Genomic DNA, 20,020 nt, shown 5'->3' with positions numbered 1-20,020 from the left:
TCGCAGAGAGGCTGGCAGATTTCGAGACTACCTAGATAATCGAATGCGCGCTGCGCACGTCTTGCAAAATAATGAGCAGGGGTGGCTTTTTTCCCTTACCTGACGCGAGTCATGAAGGATAACTACGTCAACAGATCGCGTTGCTTCCGACCTTTTGTTCTACGCAGTGTACTATCCGTACACTAGTAGCCCGTTACGTTTCCTTCTATCAACCCACTAATGGAGGGAATTCTAGCCATTCGTGAGTTGGCTTGTCACCATCGCAAAACTACCACACACTATCAAGCTCTGACTCGCTCGTATCCGAAGGACAGCTCGGAAGCCGTGAGCCCATGTCCAGCCAGTTCCGCTCAGCGGAAGTACGTACTCACAAAAGTGCCGGCCGGGAATCCCAACTTCTTCGCTAGTCAGGTTTTGACACGAGGAGGCGTGTTTCCTGCTCCAAATACCCCTCACGAGGCCTTTGCGAGTTGGCGGCACGGCGGCACCCTGGGATCGCTCCATCGAATCAGGGTCTTTGCCTGCAAGATTTGGCACAGTGCTTCTAGTCCAGCCGGATAGGACACCAGGCTGCTTGAGTCGACAAGTCGAAATATCCCCGAGATTGCAAGGGTAAGAAACCAGTCATCTCGCAGCGACAGCTGGACCAAGGCGCTACGAACACAGCTGGCATGGAAGCATTTGTTCCCGACGACCGCGCCCTAACGCAACAGTGACAGCGCTGGTCAAACTTTCACAAGCCTATCGTCTTCTTCCGAGAAAGACGCCGTGGCCGCTGCCACCGCTGCTACCTATTCAGCAGAGACAGACCTTCGGATACATAGGCTCACGATCACTCAGTCGCTTTGGATGACATGGCGAACCATAACGAGGTCGCGTCAAATCTCCACCTCGAACAGCAGACCCACGATAGTCCACGTGGGAGCGGTATGCGAACCCATGCCCGGCCGTCGATGAGAGGTTGAGGCAATTCCTTCTCGAAAATTCGTTACGCGCGGTTACACAATAGTTATGCAAGCATCTGAAGGGACACACGTCGCTAGGTGGCCACACCACTTGCTCGGCGCGGTTACTTCTACAAGTAAGCTGAGGCCTGAAGCTGAGTAGGGCTGCCCTGTGCCACACCACTCCAAGACGCCCCTATCCGTACAGTGTACGGTATAAGCGAATCGGTTCGGGTTTGCGCCAGCGAGCAGAATGCAGTTATGCCCTACACCGGGGACAGACGTGTAAAAGCAGGGCTTCTGCCGGCTCCAAGTGGGGGGGCAGTCGGGGGGCCTGTTTTTCGAGTAACTGGCGCGAGAAGCGTCGGGAATGCAGCTCGTCTGATCTGTCGTTCGGGCCATTGTCTACAGCTCCAGCCTTGCTTGTTTCATTTGTGGCTGCGATGGCAGAGAGATTGAGGGCAAATTCGCAAACCCTATCTGTATTCCGTGTTGCAACTTTGGGGTACCGTGCAGAGGTGAACCAGCCGACCGGCGAGGTGAGCCATGCGTCCCTCTATTTCGGCAGGCAAGGGGATCGTAACAATGTCGACGATGGATGTTCCTGCAATATCAAATCGTCATTTCGAGTGGCAGGTGGCATCTCCGGTCCATGGTTTGAAGGACGCCTCACGTCCGGGATGTGCAACTCGGAAGCCCTTCACGATTCAGTCAAGCCCGGGTATGACGACAGTCTCTGAGTTAAAGGACCGACTGATTCAATATGCTTCGATATGACATCTCGGCCGGATGCCGATCATGGAGCTTTTGCCAAGTTCATCTCGCCAGCGTCGGCCAATCTCACGGCTTTGATGGGACGACTCCTAACCAGCCTCAACCCCGGATCCCACGGCCGTGTATCACAATTTTTTCAACGACGCGGTCCTCTTCCGGGTGGGTCCCCCGCGGGTTGCGGAGGGCTTGCGGACCTTTTTTTTTTTTTTTTGTGGCTGCGAAAGATTAGGGGCAGCGTTGCAGTACGGATATCTATCTCAAGATGCAATTGCGTCATTTGTCAACAGTTCACGACTCAAGTAAATTCGACAGAGGGTCTTGCAACTTGTCAAGTCAGGTTGACGTCATAAGCAGTAATCGTGATCTTGAGTCTAGACTTTTATGCAGCCATCACGATGCTTATGAACGACTGAGAACTACAGAGACGATGCCAACGGTCGAGCGCACGCGTTCCGCGTTCCGCCTCTCGTTGTCGTTGACAATTGCGGTTCCGCTTGCGGCAACCGTCAATGCGCAACTCCAAAAACAGCCATCCTTGACAGACTCGGAGGCGGCATTCTACCGGACATTTGACCAGAAGATAGACTATGTCTATGAGTTGGGAGATGAGCTCCGGTCGCAATGCCCGTATGCGAGATTGGCCGCCATAACTTGACATAGGTTCTAGTCGCTCTCAAACTTTCACAGTGTCTATCAACTCTGGCATGCTTCAAACTATCGTCAAGAAACCCGGCCAACCTGCCTCGCGTTGTGCAAAGAACGAGAGTTACATGGAAAATGTTAAGGGGAGCCCCAGTTCACTTGGGAGTGCAGATACCTATTGTGAGCAACACGCAGCATTGCCATGGCATGACTGTTTCGGGTACTCCCCGGCCGACATACGCAGTACGCGCAATGGCCTGGCAACTAACCACGTAGAATGGCTTCTGGCGATCGGATTGGGGGAGGGAATGCAGCAGAGACAAGACTATGAATTGTTCTAGCCGAAACAGAACCCCTATTCTGTCGCATCAAAGAGCGCAAGACGAGGACGCGCACCACCCTAGTAAGGGTTAAGGGAGCAAGGGCAGCACGTCCGGCGGCTCTCCTCGAAACAGAACTTCTAATTCAGGATTCAAGGTGAGGGCAGACCGTGTTCGAACTACAACGCATTAGATCGTACACACAGTTCGGTATGTGTAATACTGTAAGGATGTCTCCTGATGCGTTTTGTTGCGCTCAGTATTGCTGCTATCCGCTGTTTCCGCTGCATGAGCGTTGCTAGCGCTCGCCACGACCAGTTTCGCCCCTTACCATGAAGCACAGTAGTATTCGTAGATTTTTTTTTTTGACAACGTGGATATGTCAAGCAGACGCTAAAGCTTCGATCGAGCGTTTCCAATGTTCTAGAGGCGAGGCTATGTTGCGCTATGTGATTCCGAGACCCGCACATGCCGCGTACCGGGCACAAGCCGGATGAGAAAATCACCACAAAAAAACAGCACCTGGCACCTGCATTGTGGACATCCCGGGGGAGGAGACTGAAAGGGAGGAGGTCCCACGGAGTAAGGATATCGGACGGCGAGATGGCCTCTCGCGTCGACCACAGTTGCCGATTCACCGACTTCATTCGACGTTCTCCAGTTCAACGTGCGAGCCTGTTGTTCCTTCAAAGGGGCCACAGCCTGTTGTTGCCCCTTTGCTCTTTGACCGGGCCCCCGGAGTTCATGGGAATCGGTGGCACGAGTGGGTAGGTGAGAAGCGGTCGCCACTTGACAAGGTTATGTGGAAGATATGTGGAAGACTGGAGGCATCTCCGGCTTTCATTGCAAATGGGCACAATTTTTTTTTCCTGCTAAGAGTCTGGGATATTGAGATTCTGGAATGCCGCGTGCGAGGTGTTATGTCGTCCTCTGGCACTCTGGCAAGTCTGCCTGGTGTAAGGAGTACGAAGTACGGAGTAGAGGCTCACATACTGAATTGTGAGTCTCTCTCTGTGCGATTACCGAGCGAACTAACTGTGTGTGCCTGTGTCTGATGTTTTTTCCCTGCCTCTTGTTGAGGCTTGTTTCTGCATGACGGACCGCGTTTTTGTGGGTTTTCGCGCGGCCCCTTGGGTGATGTCTCGGGGGTGATCTGCCGCGTGAAGGGGGGGGGGGGGCAAGGCCAAGCAAGGACAGCATAAGCAAGGGAATGAACCGGAGCAGACGAAGGCACAGAGAAGGAGCACAGTCACGGGGTCACGAAGGGAGGGGGTGCGCCAATGTTCGAGACGACGGAGGAAGTGAACGGTTGAGTTTAGTCCAGGTATTGGAGGAATTTTGGATTATCTCGGGTATTACGAGAGACGAGACGAGACGAGACGAGATGGATGGTTTGCTTTTCCTTTTTTGGTCTGCCTTTTCGGTGGTCATTTGGAATCTTGAACGGTTATTTGGTCGGAGATTTGGGTATTGGTCAAGACGTAAGGAAGCTTTTGTGGGAGATGAGTTTGCGTTTTGCGACTCGAGTCTTCGACAACTGAGTCTGAGCGAACATTGCAGAGAAGATACAATAGTTACGGTGGGTTTCGATGGGAGTGTGTGAACCTATGCGTGTGAATCGCGATATCGACATCGGAATAGGCCCAAAAATCAGAGTTGAGGGCAGTGTTCTTTCATCACTGGAAAGGCTCCGTATCTAACTGCACTCTTTGGACTCTATAGTCTTGAGTGTAAAGAGCACGGAACATCAAGAGGCAGATTCTCTCTCGATGGAATTACGGATATACGGATTTAGCGTTCACAGTGTGTAACTGTGTACGAAGTATGTATATCTGTTTGTCATTCGACTCTTTCTCTCTGTCACCTCTCACCCCCTCTTGACCGCCGTCTCGGTGTTTTGCTATGAACTAGGCTATATGATAGGGGTGTGGTTCACGATCGTGACCTCGCCTTACCTCATCCTCGAAAAAAACCAACCCCCCGCGTGACTAACCGTGCCCACCGACCGCCCTTCGGGTTGGGGTAAAGGGAAAAGAGGGGTAAGGTAATGCTGGTGAAAATTCTGCAACGCGTTTTTTTTCTTGTGTCTCTCGTGACTTCCAAGACTGGTTGGGAGAAAGAAGGAGAAAGGACACAGTAGCTAGCAGTCTTGGGAAGCAAATTCAGAGTCTGGCGGGCGACGAGGCCACGATGAGTCTTGCGAAGAAGCAACGAGGGGGGAGGTAATGCTTGATGAAGAGGAAGGAGGGCGACGGGTCAATGGGGACATGAACACCTTCGTTATATCATATCCAGATTGAAAGTCAAAAGTGAAGAGATATATATGTACCCATGTATAAAAAGTAGGATTTTATAACAAAAGATCATTGACCAGCCTGGGGGTCGAACCCAGAATCTCCTGATACCTATATTCTCCCCCACGTTCTCGTACAGCCAGAGCCGCATGATGTAGTAGAAAGAGTCGTAGTCAGACGCCTTGCCATTGGGCCAACCGGCCGTTCGTTAGTCGAACGTGTCAGTTCCCTCGTGGGATCTGGATTTGTGTGGTTCCTGAGCGGAGGTGGGTTGATCTTTGTGGGCTTTGTGTTTGTGGACTCGAAGGTGGGCGCGCGCCGGCACGGGACGAATCTCTGGTGGTGAATGGACTGGACCGTGGAGGGACGGGAGGGGATGTGGACTTCTGATGGAGATCTGCTTGGTTTTAAGTTATGGGTGATTTGATGGGTATCATGGAGGATTTGCGTTTTGTCTTGGCTTAAGGTCCCAGTTAACCATATGGAGTTGAAAGTTGCGTGTGGAAACATCACGAGGCTGTGATTATGGTCGATGTAGTTTATTTAAATACGGCTCGGGAGGCCCTCGTGTAGGATCAGACGAGAGGAGGATGCTTCAACTACTCGCTCTGATTTAGCTCCAGTGTCTCTCTACGCGGGCTACATGTTGTTGCTTCTCTACTTGAACTAGAGCGGCAGACGTGGAACCGGGGAACAGGGCATGAGTGATTAAGACTCTGGTGATGGTTTCAACAGATGAGACCGCTGGACAGCGTGGATCTATTCGATTTTCTCCTCTGAGTATTTGATGAGACAAGAATATGAGGTTGCCTTCTCCTGGAGTGCCTCAACATGTCCAAGGCGCGTCAGAGTCACCAGCACGACTCCTCGGACTTCTCAACGGATTCAGGCGTCAACCGGAACTAGAGATGGGCATTGTTTTCGCCGTTGCTCTATTCTCACGTTTTGTACGGTGGTAGCACTATGACGCAGATACTTTTGCTTGCGGAAGTACATCACTTTTCTTCACGACGCGATCCATGCTGACTTGCGTGTATATTTCTAAACACGTACCTAGTCTTGATTCGTTTGACAGCAACAACAATAGACAAGGCTACACTGTCGAGGCGTCGAGTATGAGACCAGCCACCCAACTGACAAACTCATAGAAGGTTGTGCTAAAGGCTGGCTCTCCTTAGTCTATCTTGACCCAAGGCTCTTTGCCTGATGACCTCGTATGATGTCCGGAGAACTACGTACAAGTAGAGAAAATGGCTGCACAAGTCGACGGAGACAACAAAGCCCGATGAATTGGCAAATTTGACTAGAATCTTTGACGATGAGGCCCAAAGACATGTACATACTTGTTTTGTTGCCGGTTCCGTGATTAATCACTTGGTGGTACGAAGAGTCGTGTTCGTGGCGTTGTACATTATCTCGACTGAAGCAGCCACGGAGGTTGCAAAGCCCGAGGAGCCAACCTAGGAACAACCAGAAAAAGCTGAGCCTACCCTAAAAAGCCATCTTACTTTGATAGAGAGCTAGATATAAGGCCATTAAGATACTCACTTCCTCGCATCGATGGTGAAACGTGAAGTCATGTTTAACAAAGGGGATGGAAGTGATGGTCGAGCAAGAGCAGTTGTGGCAATGGCTGGGTCCAGAATCTCCCTACATATACAACACTGTGAGGAGGAGTGCGAGCATCTTCGCGTCCTTTGGACTCTTTGTGAGGTCAATGTTATTGAGAATCGCAGCCTTGTACACGGGCAAGAAGTGGATGGCTAGCCAACGCGGACATAAGGAGTGTTGGTCAAGCGGAACTTCACATCATCATAACCTGGCTTCGCAGACGCTGTTACTGGATTCTACTAAGAATGCCAGCCCTAAGGACAGTAAGCATGCAGACTTTGTTGCCGCAAAGAAGCGGCCATTGAGTCCATCCCATACATTGTCCCACCTACAACATGAACACTGAACCCCCATCGCAGTCTAAACAACCCACGTGACCGACCTCGCTGGGCATGAGAGTGATCCGATCACAAGTCTCATGAGATTTTTCGTGTCTCGAGATGGGGCAGCGATGAAACTTTTACACGGTGGTACCGTTGGCTCTTCGAGGTTTAGTCTTCAGCCTACTGACAATCTTGCCCTGCCTCTCCTGAGAAGTCGGCCCCGCTCAGCTGTCATCATGTCTGAATCGTCTGGTACGGTCTCGCATGCATTAAGATTCTAGATGATAGAGTTCCCAGTATCAAACCTTGGGTACATAAGGAACCGAGAAAAGAGACTCCGAGATTAGGTTGGAAATCACTTCCTTTCCTCGTGTCAACGACGTAGTTGATATCTCGTTCCTGAGAATTAGGCCGTCTCCCCCGACGACATTACTCTGCGGATATCGAGCGCCAACTCACGTGCTTTCAAGTACCACTTAACTGTTGCCTGTTGCAACAGGGGCTATATTCAAGCTATACAAGAAAGGCCGTCTTCGTTCCGTCTCGCAAGCCTCTCATCATCGCCACAAAAACATAATCCTCAAACCTGCCCAATGCCATGAATGGTACGGACCTCTGTCAAAGTCCTTTTAAGATCACAATAAAAAGGCCCATTCAAGTTTCAGTAGAGTCCGGCTGTGTTCTGTCACGCTAAATTCGATATCTCTACAACGAGGCCCCCAGAAAGACCACAAATAACCAAGTAGATGGCGAGACACAATCCTGGCCAATGTCTAGCATACAGGCAAGCCCAGAAGCACATGCTGTCCTTTATCAATGTACAGTATTGCGTTCGTCTCGATTCTGAACGTGCTTACAGATTTCCCCCCGCCAGGAGCTATCCCCAGAGGGCCAACCATAACCACCCCGGAAACTTTTGGTCTTGAGAATTTCGAGAGCCCATTTTCTCACTTTTGGGCTCAGTGCCTTGCCCAAATTGGAAGGCATACACTCAACGCTAATAGTTTCGTACACTTCACCTCATCATTTCCTCGCTGCATTTAGTGAGACTATCCTAACATGCACGAGCCGTTGTCAAGGTGTTTCCTCTGCACCCCCAAGCTACTTTGACTTTGGGGGAGAAATACCCGCAAGACTAGCTCAAGATGAAGAGATGTTGAAGTTGTGCTCAACCCGCTCAGAGACTCGACCTGAACCGGTGAAAGATAAAGGCCCAGAGAGAGACCAGCTCCCTCGACCAGTTGGCGAGCATGTCTACATCCCATGCCCATTCAGTTGACCCAAATCAGAGAAAGAATATCGGAGCACGAAGAGAAGCCCCAAGGAAAAACCTCCCAGACTTCTGTTACAGACAGAAGAGGGAATCAGTGCTTGTGTAGATTCCCCCCTACTCACGTCCATCCCCCTCCAGCAAAACAGAAGTTTGCCCTAAATGGTCCTGGAACTCAAATCGAGACTTCAACAAGCGCCATGAAACCCACCCAAGGAGCTTTCCATATGATGGATGTCTTCTACACGCTGGTTCGTCAGTCTACTACCGCGTCTGGGTCTCCTAAGCGTAGTCTTACAGATGGCTCTCAGGTGCCTATGGAATTCCACTCGTGGGCACAACGAGATGGACCTCGTACTCAGTAAGTCAATCTCGTCGGAGACGATTCCTCTCACGTATCGTCACTGCCAGTTCCGGATATGAAATGGCCATACATATAGGGCAATCGAACGCCAGCCTCCGCGGGAGCTCTTACTGCTAGACAATCTTCAGGTGGGTAGTTACTTCCAGGATGGAAACATCTTCCTCTCTGTCTGGGTTGGACCTTTTGGGCACTTTGGGTCCTTATATACCATTCCCCCCTCCCCTCCCCTCCAATCAACCGAAACAAATGAAACCTTCATGCAAAAGCCTGCCTTACAATACGTTACGCGCCCAGAGGAGATGTTGGCCGTCACGAAATCAAAAAGAAGTGCACAGTCTGAAGGATTCTATACCTGTCCTTTCCCGAGTATCATACAGGTTGGGCTGCCAACTCGTCACAGTATAGACGAGAAAAATCCTGGACTAAGAAGGCCAAAAGAATCTTCGCGGGCTCGCTCGCAGCCAGGTCCTCCCTCCCTGTCATCTTCTCTCTCCCTCCCACTCTCTGCTGGTATCCGTTCCCCTTCTTCATTATCAAGCAAGAAAATCACAATAAAAAAGCATCCCTCCACGCCTCACACCCCGAGGTTTTTTTGATATGTCCCTAAAACTCCAGAACACAATGTGTGCAGCCTTGCTACAGAAAAAGAAACCTGAACAATGGACCGAGAGACGGCCAATGTCACAACCTGATGTAATTCCCATGCCTGCGCTGTTGCCGCCGTAGTCGTCCAGGAAGGGCAATCTAACCCCCCCCCCTAAAGGACTTGATGAAACAAGAAACCAGTCGTCCTCATGTTCGCGCGGGCCAAATATTGGAACTATTTGAGCATGGAGTGGGTGCGGATGCCCTTGGGGCCAAGCTCGCTGCGGAAAAGTTAGCAAAGCTACAATAAAACGGATAGTAAACGCAATGGAGAGGAGACGTACTTGTAGTCGACTCTGCTCAGGCTGGCTTGACGCTGAGCCTCGAGACCGGCCATATCGAGGTTGTGCTGGCAGAAAGCGATGCGCGCGGCAACCTGGGCTCCCAGGAACATGGCCTCCTCGAAGCCGTTCTTGTTCCACTCGCTGAGGTAGGTGGGTAGCGTCGCCAGCTTGATGCTCGTGGGCGTCTGGCTGTGGAAGTGATGGCCCGCAACGGAGTGAGTGCCGTTGGGACCAGCATCGCCGCTGGGACCCGGAGTACCCTGGTGCTGAGCGGAAGCCGTGGTCGCGGCCTGAAGCAGGGGGTTAACGCCCGAGGAGCCGGCAGCGGCGTTGGCAGGGAGCTGGTGCGGGGCGCCCGTAAAGGAGCCCGTAGGAGTCTGCGCTCCGGTGCCAGTGGGGGTCGCGATGTTAGACGGCAGCTCCGAAGTGAACATTGTCGCGGTGCTGGGAGAGATAAGGTGGCGGGCCAAGAGGGTCTGAACAATGTTGTCCTTCAAACCGCGTAGGCGAGCGCCATTGCCGACAAAGACAAGGTTGTCCCAGCACGGAGGGCGCATGTACATGTCGTCGATGCCTTGGATAGTGCGGTAGATTGTGGTGACGATGCGGTCGATCTCGCCACGGTCAGCAAAGGTGAAGCGCTCGAGACCGACTTCAATGTCGCGGCGGATGCGCTTGGCCTGCATTTGAGGAGCACCGTTGGTGGCGGCAGGAGAGGCCTCAGCGGGGACCATAGCTGATTGGCCACTTGTACCATTCGTCTCGGGAGCCGTGACTGGAGCTGCGGGAGCTGCACCGTCCGTTGCCGCTGCCGGAGCCGAAGACTCTGCGGGCTTGACGTCGCCTTCGGTGGTAGCAGGAGCTGTGGCACCGGCGGGCTTGGTGTCATCCGTCATCTCAACGTCCTTGGACCCAGTCGCGACAGCCGCCTCCTCCTTCTTGGGCTCCTCCTTGGTCTCTGGCTTGGGCGGCTGAACCTCCTCCATGACGACCTCTTCGAAGTGGAAGGTGTTGTGAGTTCTCTTGGAGTTGGGCAGACGAACCGGCTTCGCAGCCTCGGCTTCCTGAGTAGCCTTGGCCTTCCTGCCACCCTTTTGCTTCTCCTTCTCCTTCTTGGCGAGGAACTCGCGCGCATTTCCGCTCGTTACAATGGACGCCACATCGAGAACACCCTCCTCAGCCGCCTTCTCCTCAATGTCTTCCTCGGCAGCAGGAACAACCGGTTGTGCAATCGGCGCGGCGGTAGGGGCCGCATCGGCGACAGGTGCGCTGGGAGGAGCTCCTGCCGTCTGAGCTGTCGGAAGATCCATGAGAATGGAGCTGTTTGGCGCATATGGGAGCACCTCGCAGATGTGGCTCTTCTTCAGCTGCTCCGCCATGTCGTACTTAAAATCCTTGTCCTTGAGCTTTTCAAGGAGCTTGCGCGTGAACATGTCTCCGCCCGAGATGAAGCGCTCCGGGGTAGGGGAACCGAGCTCTCCATGGTTGACCACGCGGCCATCGTGTATACAGGTGACATCGACCTTTTCGTAACCAATATCCACCACGGTAAGACTGGGCCACTTGAGGCCGTACTGGGTAGCGATACCGCTGTGGATCATGCAGAGGGAAGGAGTGCGAGTCTTTTCGAAGATGTAACGTGCGATCGTCTCGGTATCGGGGCGGCACCATTGAGGCGAGGCCATGAGCATGATTGGGGTATTGTGGTAGGTGGTTGTGAGCATGCTGTGAACATGGTCAAGGAACGCCAGGAACGCCTCCATGTTAATAATGCGACCGCCTGAAATAAGACATCAATTAGCACCCCAAACATGAAATGAAGCAGTAGCAACCGAAAAATCGCACCTTGCATAGGGTAGACAGCGCCTTCGTCCGAGTCGGTATCCTCAACCCACTCGTAGTCATCATCGTCGGTTCGCGGGCCATCGATGGCAAGCGCGACATTGGCATTGGCCTTCTTGCGCTTGAAGGTGTGAAAGGGCCGCCACTCGTCCGTCTCGGCGTCCTTGAACATGCGTGTCGGAATACGGTGGACGGGCGGGGTAAGCTCGCCGCATCCCAGCTGGGCCATGGTGGTCTTGCTGCCGGGACAGATGATGAGGACCTGGTCCTCGCGGAACTTGCCCGTCTGGGTCGACATTTTGCCGGCGCGCGAAGCTTTCTAAGCACCGCTGGGAGTGTCCGTCAAGTTGCCGTTGTTGTGCGCGAGATTTCCTGGCGTGCGCGGGGTTTTGGCAGCGCCTTTTCTCGGAGTCTTCGTGGGGGTAATGGGAATCGTGGGCTGGCGAGGGCGCGGACGAAGTCGAGTCGCGTAAGAATTGGCGACGTGCTCAGAGTCGCTATCGCTGCTGCTGTTGCTGCTGCTGTTGGCACCTGGGCTGCCACTGCCGCAGTCAAAGCTGGAACTAGCTGAGAAGGTCCCCTGGATGGCCCGTGCCACAGATATCGCATCATTGTTTCTCCGAGCCCTGCAGCCATTGCAGGCACATCTCACTTTGGTATGAGAGTTGATTCTCATCATGAGATATGTTGGGGTTGTGGTGTTGATGTTTGAGGAGAAAGAGGTTGATGAGAATTCCGCGAGTATTGAAGTGTTGAATGTAAAAGAAAAGAAATTGAGGTAAGAACAGGGCAGACGGACCACCCAGGCAGAGAAAGGCACCCGGCCCTTTACCTCAAGCTCTGTCGGCTTCGTCTCCAGGAACGGCTTCACCTTCGTACACAAGGCGTATAAACATGTGACTTAATGATTTAACTGCGGGACCTGGCATCACGGCTAGTCATATTGTTCTGAATGATTGATCATTATCTTTAGGCAGTAAATTGAAGACTAGGCTATCTGTGCTAGGTGACCAAGCACACCCCTTTAATAGCGGTCCAGCTCCATTGAATTCTTTCACAGCACCTTGTTTGCTGTAAAGCATCGCCCCGATATCTACACACAATCCGGTCTCCAATTCTTTGGCCTGACCCTCAGATGCACTCCTGTATCTGATCTCCCCCATGGGATGGTGTTGTTGGTGCATCCTTTTGCCGGCCTATTTGTTCTGTACATCCGTAAACTCCTTTTGCCTGTCATAAAGTTGGTCGTTATTTATAAGCTGTTTGGTATCCTTAACCGAGGATGCCAATCCCAAAATGTCCAAAACGCCTGGTACACATCTTAAGTGATGAATGTAATACCTGAAGGGCTCCCAAAAGGTGCCATGGCGCCTGTGTCGCTGAAAAGACTAGAAATAAACAGAAAGAAAATGAATGGTATCATGCGACATTGACGGTCTGGTGAGTGGTGTGTCTCGGTTCAAAACTACTAGTTTCCCTCAGGGGTGTGCCCAAAGGGTTCATAAAATCTCCCTCATCTGGGAAGGCTCCAGGTGCCATAGGTGTGGCCTGCTCAGGCTCCTGGATAGTAGGGGTCTGAAGGGCAGAAACATCCTCTGCTTGTGGCTTCTCGATCACAGCAGATTCTGTCTTCTTCATCTCATCCTCGGAAACGTCGGGTGCCGTCTCTTGAATCGACGGAATATTGTCCATACCGCTTCGGATAGAAGATGAATCGATAGACTGTCTCGGCGAGAGGGTGAAAGAAGCCTGCATGGGGCTGTGAAGATGGCTGACGTCTCCGATATCGCTCTTGCTGGCCCGAGAGGTTCTCATGGGGCTTCTGGCGGGCAGAGGAGGAGGAATCCTCTTGGGGATGGTGACCAAAGCGCCCTTGGCGTGGATAGGGGCAGCCATGACGACTGCAGCAGGCTGAACAGCTGCAACCTCGAAAATGACAGGCTCTTCGAAGTCGTCTTCTTCGTCATCCTCCTCGTCATCAGCATCGACGTTTGGTTCATTCGTCAGGATATCCTCCTTCTCGTCGTCATTTCTGGAGATGATGCTAGCATCGTCCTTCGTGTAGATGCTGGAAGCCTTGGTAGCGGCATCATCTATAGTGCTGACATCGGTACGCAGGTGGTCGTCGCTGTCAGTCATGACAGTCCCCTCAATTGAATGGCTACCGCTGATTTGCCTCAACGGAGTGAAGTCAATTTTGGTGTAGTCAACCTCCTCAGGCTCCTCCTCCTCCTCGGGCTCTTTCAGAACGGGGAGGCTATTAATGGAAGCGCCGTCCTCGCTCTGGCTCTGACTCTGGCTAGGTGAGGTGAATGGCGTCCCTGTCTGATTCGACTGTGTCCAAGCCTCGGACATTTTGGTGCGGCTGGTTTTGGTAGACATTAGGCTCCCTCTGTTACTCTTTGTTGTAAAGGTCTCGCCGCTCTGCCTGAACTTTGAAAATGCTGGGCTCGAGGGAACAGGGTGAAATTCGAATTGGTTGCTCGTAGGTCGGAGGCGTGTGCCAGCCTCTCGAATCTCTAGCCCTGCCATTTCCAAAGCCAAGACACCGAAAGGGTCAGGGTCTTCAGTGTTGGGAATACCGAAAGGAGTTTTGGGTGATGCTGGCGAGCTCCTAGGCGTTTCGATCATGGCGTCTCCTGGCGCTGGCAATGCCGAAAGCTTCTTGAGGATAGCTTGGTCGGCATCGATCCTTCCTTCCGCCTCCTTGATGACTTCGAATAGAGGGCGTGTCTCCTCCACATGCCTCGACACATTGCCTGCAACCACGTCCATCGCCGTTACGTTGCCACCGTAGAATCTCTCATTTTCGTTGGCTCGTTCCGTCAAGATGCAGCCGTTCAAATTGACATTCTGAGTCTGCCCTCTCGCCTTCATGTATGTTAGAACGGTGTTGTCGAGATCCTTCCACCGGCTGTCGACCTCTGTGGATTCCAGCGGAACCAGCGGTCCGGCCGTAAGGCCAATGTCCTCTCCCAATGTGAGAGTTGGTTTAGTTATTAATGATTCGAGGGCGGCAATGTTGTTAATTACCAGGACACAGTCGTAAATATCAATGCCCATAATAAAGCTTAGTGAAGGTGTGTGGAGTAGGATGCCCGATGGTGGCGACCAAGTGCCGTCAGCTTTTCGAGCAATAAGGATGCCTGAACCGCCTGATCCGGTCATCCACAGGCCGGATCGCATGCAGGTAAAAATGGCGATACCTGCTGCATTTTGCAGGATACGGGAGGGAATCTTCTTGAAAATTCGTGCTGGAGTTTTTGGTTCGGCGTTGGGATCGCTACTCGGCTGATCGTCCAAAGGTGCGAGAAACCCGTCGGCTAAACGAGCACAATGGTGTTAGTGAGGAATCACGGCATGATGCGGACGAGCTTCAGCAACATTGTAAATCTCGCCAGGGTGTTTACTCACAGCAAAATGACTTCAATATGCGAGCAGCGCGCTCGCACTCGGCATCGAGGGTAGCGGGCCAGAAAGCCTCCCGACCAATCCGTGACGTTGTCGCTGAAACGAGGGCGTTGGTGGTGAGCGGCGCAGGAGGCTTGCTGGACCAGCGAAAGACCTTATCGAGAGGCGATTTGATGCTGCTTGCGGTGACCACACTGCTTCGACCATTGCTCGTGGTGCTGGCGTTGCTGGTCCTCCTCCTGGCTTCCCAGGATGGGAGAAAGCTCGAAACTCGTTGCATGGTGTTCGTGGCCCAGAAAGGTTGTGGTGGGCTTATTATGGGTGTTGGTGATGTCTTTCTGTCCCCGTTCGCGGATGAAGACGGGGGTACGAACGCAGCGACATGCGTCAAGGTATTCCGCGGTGTTGCTCATTCACAAACACCCAGAAACTCCAGCTCTTACTAGATCCCGCCAATATGGGAAGAAGTTGAAGAAGCAGGAAATAAAAGACAGACGAGAGATTGGGGGACGAATTGGGCTTTGTTAGACAGGATCAGTCCAGGTCCACTGGGGTCAACTCAGCCTCCTCCACTTTGCGAAAGGCCGGGCGAAGCAGCGATTTTTGCAAGGTGCAGCGCAGGAGCGACAGCGGATGGCATACAGTTTGTAGCAGCGGCAGGCTCACGGTTCACCACCCAAAATGCAGCGGGAACTTGAGATGGGAAGGGGAGGGGGTGTCGTGGACTCGTGGGTGTGTGGGAACAGTGTGTAGGTTACGGGCCAAGCGGGGAGCAAGTGGGTGTGTGTGGTTGCAGACGGGGTGGGCGGAATTTTGCTGCTTGGGTCCTTGAGAGAGGGGCGTGGTTTGCCGACAAGGGAGGGGACGGGAGAGGCCTTGGGAAGTTGGGACTTGGGAGAGAGAATGGTGAGAGGGGAAAAGGAAAGGTCTGAAAGTGGTTGCGCGCAGGTGACGTGGGCGACGAGGATGACAAGAGACGAATGATCCCTGCTACCCTTGTTCGTTGACGGCGCCGGGCCAGATGGGCCATGGCTCGCTCGGTCCAGGACCAGCATTTTGTTTTTTTGCACCAGACCAGACCAGACCAAATCAGACAAGACAAGACAAGACCAAGTTCCTAAGACCAGAACCAAGACCTAGCGGTTCGCAGGCTTTGTTGAGTCTTGAACCAGTTGAACGGCAGACCCGGCGCCGTCAGGATTCCGAAGAAAGCGCCCGGTGGAGGCAAGAGACGCGCTTCACAACATGAGAGAAATGGCGTAGAGTGTGAGGCGAGTATCCGTAATGAGATCGGGCAGTTCAGGTTCTCATTCTCAGCCAGAATGGGCCGCTAGATGAACTCAGCCAGACAAGCCCGGGACATTGAGGTGCTGTAAGTTTGACAGGGCACCTTACCTCCACTGTCTATCTATTTCCATACGTACTTAGTGACATGGTAACCTTATACCCAAAGTAGAGGTATCTATCTGTTTTGCCCTGCGTTGAGTAATTAGGTGTTGCCTCGTGCGCAAAGAGGATGATGCGATGACTGAGACCAGGGTCAGGGGACCTCTACGGCAGCGGGAAGATGGCGGGATGCAAAGAAGTGAAGTCTTTGAGGTAAGGGTGACCACACGTGTTTTTCACACGATTCACAACTGGGAGATGTCGGTACCTGTCACCTACTACCTCATCAAGTAAGGTACTTTACTACTAGGTAGTCTACATCGTGACATACGTGGGTAGACTCGAATCAGGCAAGGTGAGGAGAAGAATGAGAAAATTGGGTGAGCAACTGGCCCAGAAGTCTGGCCCGATTCAGCGCATGCTTTAGGTATCTGATGCCTTTCGGGCTTGCACATGTCCCGGGGTACGTCAACCCGAGGCGGAGCCAAACTCTCAGCTGAGGTATTCGCAACCTGACCGCCGACAGAATCCGTAGGTACCGAAACTCAGGACGCGATACGTATTCATACCTTAGACGTTGCGTACGAATACCTCAAAATGCTAAGGCAGTCGCTACACGAATCAGTGCAGCCCACGACAAACATACCCACGTTGATGATGAGTTAGGTACCGGTGGTATTCGTACGCGGGACTGGGACAGAGCACACTGCGTCAGGTACTTCCCTTCCTTGGCCGGGGGTTGTCATCAGCGCTGCAGCTCGAGCATCCTTCACTTGCCGGTAGCTCCACGGCCTGCAGCCTGACCTTGGAGCAGTGGGAGCGAACTTGGCTACAACGGGACTGACAGCAAAGTGCATGCATTGAAGGATGACAACACCGTCCACATCTGGCACCAGGCTAGTGTGACCAAGTTGCTTCCTCCCACTTAGACGGACCACTGGACATCGAGATGTGATGTGATGTGAGGGGAAGAGAAGGAAGCTATGCAGTGCTTGACCGAGTTTGGGGGCGATATAGCGGATTGTATAGAACGTGCAAGCAGCAGCCCGGAGCCTCTCGGCAAGCATTGAGCATTTTGCTGAGGGACCATGCCTGTTTCCATTACTGCATGAGAGCGAGTCTGAACGTGGCTATGATATGAGATGTGTTGTATGCTCGGTAGTACGTATGTACGGATATGAATGAACCCAGACGTTACGCTGGCAACAGCTCAAGCACGCACTGCATCCCGGGCAGGAATCAAACATCCAAAATGCATCACTCAAATGCGGCCTCGGCGACTCGATTCGACATGCAGATCGCGACCTAGAGAAGATGGAAGAGACAGTGACTGGAAACCATGCTACTGAACCCAAGGGAGAAAAAAAAATATTGATAAAGAATATTGAAGAGGAAGCAAGCATGGCAGCCGCCTACCCATCCACCGCCGCCGCCCCAGTCAAGGCGAGCAACAACAAGAAAGAAAGGAAGAAAAGACACTATAAAGACAATCTAACCGACGTCCCCGATCAAGTACGTTCAAAGACACAACTAGCTCTGGCTTGCATAGCTTGCCTGCTTGCTTGCTCGGGCTGCATGGCCGCTACGCTTGAAGCGCGAATGTCTTCAATTCAAAGCGCCTTTGCCTGCATCACTACCCCCATTGGGTGAGGCCATCAAGAGGTTTCCTGGCACGTTTAGGGTAAAGAGTAAGCGCAGGGAGAGAAACTTCTCCTCCCAAAGCATATTGAGATGAAACCTTGTCATTTCGTTGCGAGCCTGAGCTCCAGTCCAGTCGGCGTCCGCAATCTCGCAGCAACTCCGTTACCCTTCAACAGAGTCAGACCCCTTCTTGGAACCCTGATTGTCCCATTCGCCCGCCCGTCGTTCGTTGCCCAGAGCGTGCAGTAAATGCACCTCCAATCCAAGACATGCACGCAAGGAAAAAGAAAGGAAAAAGGGTCTGGGCGCAAGCAGGCACACGGACGCTGTTGGCGTTGGCGATCCCACTCATCTTGACTCTTGACTCGCCTTGACATGCAGCCTGATCCATGCATCGGGCGAACCATGCTGTGTGCAGTGGTACACTACTGCGTACACTACACTACACTACCGTACCGTGACTACCTGAGTCGGTGGAAACTTGGATAATGATGTGTATTTCCCATAAGCGTGTAAGCCGCTGCCCGAGGAGAGGGATAGAGCGCAACTTGATATCTACGCCGATGTTCTGTTGAATGTTTAAGATGTCAACCTGTGCAAAGAGAGAAGAACATAAGAAAGAAAAAAGTTACCTCCCTCGAGACATTCAGGGCAGGAACAAAAGATCGGGAAGTAGATGCCGTGCCTCACGTGTTGTACCTGGCGCTTGCCTTTTCGTTCTTGTCTCAGATGGTGGTGGTTCTTGCCCCAAAAGATGGGAAAAGAAAACACACGTCTTAGCAGAAGGGGGAAAAAAGGAAGTTGCCCCCCCATTTTGGCGCATACCATCGACAGCAGCCACAAAATCCAATGGCTTCTACTTTGCCCATTCCCGTCTTTGCCTCGTGTCTCTCCAATGGGCGTTGGGGTTTTATTTTCCATGTCTCTCCGTTGTCTCTCGGCGTCGCTCTCTTCCAGTCTCGAAGAAATCTCACAGATCAACGTCTTTCGATTTTCTACCCCGACAGCAATACGACCGTCCGTCCCAAGCGTGTAAGCATACCTACCATGACCTCCCGCTCCAACACCTATGTATACAAACTGCATGTTCCCAGTTCCCACTGCGCACCACCGACACAGTGGTCTTTGACTTTAAGGGGCCCTGTTTGCTGCAGTAAGGTACCTTGCCTACATAGATGCAGTGACTTCTGCAACCCAAGACCAGCAGCAATTGTCCGAAGGAATGTGCTCCGTTTATCGCTTGGCCCATCCGACTCTTCAGATCGCCCCATCACCCCACCACTCGTCGTACACTTCGGTCGATTCGTGCTGCCAGCCAACGTCAGCTGGGTATAGAGTACTTCTTGCTCCGTCGCTATCACCGCCGCCATCCAGAGTATTGATATCACACACCACCCACACTATCCGTATGCGTACATGTCGCAGGCAACCTCTAGAAGAGAGTGGATGCCCTTAGCTCTGACTCGCCTCCAAATGTCTCCTTCATCTTACCAAGCCTACCTCAGCTCAACATTGCCGAACCTGACAGAAGCCTTTCGCCAAAGACCAAAGGGTGTGGTACTCTATCCGGCGTTCCTGGCTAACGCATGGCCGTCGCTATCAAGTCAATATCGACGCAACCGAACAAACCATTTCCTCGTATGTGTCAACCAGAGAGCCTGCTTCAGTCAACTATTGCTCTGTCACCAGTCCCTACTCGGCTGCATCTGATCATTTGGGTCTCTTTTCGGTCGCTCTCGCACTCAACCCCGCTATCATCCTCGTGTAGTGGGCGGGGAAAGAGGGCTATATCGACGTTGCTCACCACCCTCCGCGGCATCGATCGCCTCTGCGCTAGCTCGTGAAAGTCAAGAAGACGACAGCCGTGCTGACCGGCCACGAGCCGAGGAACCCTCCAAACCAGATCGGGCTCAAGGCTCAAGCCACCACAGGGGAACGAGAAAAGCAAACACTGCGACAATGAACCATTTCAGCCAAACCGGGAACTGTTTCATTCCACCCGGGCATGGCCACCACTGCCGCCTCCGACTCTCCCGCGTGAATAGAGGCCAGCAATCATGCCCTAGGCACCTGCAAGCCCACCACTACTGACTATAGGTCCACAAGAGCGTTGTTGCTCTTCGACATACCGAGCGCCCCGGCTAGCTGACGCTGCAGTGAAGTAGCACTGGCATCTGACGCTATCACACCAATGTCTCAACCCTCCCTTGGACCCGAGGAGTGCAGATTGCACTGCAGCTCTGCATTCTTATCGAAGCGGGCACCGCAA

General features: G+C 52.7%; 4 protein-coding genes and 1 non-coding gene across 5 annotated transcripts; 1 reads left to right on the top strand and 4 right to left on the bottom strand.

The window, feature by feature from the left end:
- Window positions 1–5,047: 5,047 nt before the first annotated feature.
- BDZ83DRAFT_t58 lies at window positions 5,048–5,177 on the bottom strand. Its single transcript has one exon. It is a non-coding gene; the product is annotated as a tRNA-Arg (tRNA).
- Window positions 5,178–9,428: 4,251 nt separating this feature from the next.
- On the bottom strand, window positions 9,429–11,611 carry BDZ83DRAFT_648114 (uncharacterized protein; the record flags this gene model as incomplete). The annotated part of the gene is made up of 2 exons (XM_060510149.1): window positions 9,429–11,251; window positions 11,317–11,611. The coding sequence occupies 2 exons, from the start codon at window positions 11,609–11,611 to the stop codon at window positions 9,429–9,431; spliced, it is 2,118 nt and encodes a 705-aa protein (XP_060369178.1).
- Window positions 11,612–12,279: 668 nt separating this feature from the next.
- BDZ83DRAFT_606819 (uncharacterized protein) lies at window positions 12,280–14,750 on the bottom strand. The gene has a single exon (XM_060507398.1). The coding sequence runs from the start codon at window positions 14,497–14,499 to the stop codon at window positions 12,733–12,735; it is 1,767 nt and encodes a 588-aa protein (XP_060369177.1). The 5' UTR covers window positions 14,500–14,750; the 3' UTR covers window positions 12,280–12,732.
- Window positions 14,751–15,195: 445 nt separating this feature from the next.
- On the bottom strand, window positions 15,196–15,953 carry BDZ83DRAFT_67754 (uncharacterized protein). Its single transcript, XM_060511171.1, has one exon. It carries the CDS (start codon window positions 15,777–15,779, stop codon window positions 15,387–15,389), a length of 393 nt encoding a protein of 130 aa, XP_060369176.1. The 5' UTR covers window positions 15,780–15,953; the 3' UTR covers window positions 15,196–15,386.
- Window positions 15,954–18,600: 2,647 nt separating this feature from the next.
- Window positions 18,601–19,519, top strand: BDZ83DRAFT_648112 (uncharacterized protein; the record flags this gene model as incomplete). The annotated part of the gene is made up of 2 exons (XM_060510148.1): window positions 18,601–18,909; window positions 19,280–19,519. The coding sequence occupies 2 exons, from the start codon at window positions 18,601–18,603 to the stop codon at window positions 19,517–19,519; spliced, it is 549 nt and encodes a 182-aa protein (XP_060369175.1).
- Between the last annotated feature and the right edge of the window lie 501 nt (window positions 19,520–20,020).

The sequence above is a fragment of the Colletotrichum acutatum genome (assembly GCF_030867785.1).
Source record: "Colletotrichum acutatum strain CBS 112980 chromosome Unknown BDZ83scaffold_13, whole genome shotgun sequence".
In the NCBI taxonomy this organism is placed as follows: domain Eukaryota; kingdom Fungi; phylum Ascomycota; class Sordariomycetes; order Glomerellales; family Glomerellaceae; genus Colletotrichum; species Colletotrichum acutatum.
Note: the sequence above shows the minus strand (reverse complement) of the source record. Positions and strands in the feature narration are given on the sequence as shown.

Excerpts from the sequence above, each read along its gene's own strand:
- BDZ83DRAFT_606819 (XM_060507398.1), bottom strand. The coding sequence starts at position 14,499 with ATGCGATCCGGCCTGTGGATGACCGGATCAGGCGGTTCAGGCATCCTT.
- BDZ83DRAFT_67754 (XM_060511171.1), bottom strand. The coding sequence starts at position 15,779 with ATGCTGGTCCTGGACCGAGCGAGCCATGGCCCATCTGGCCCGGCGCCG.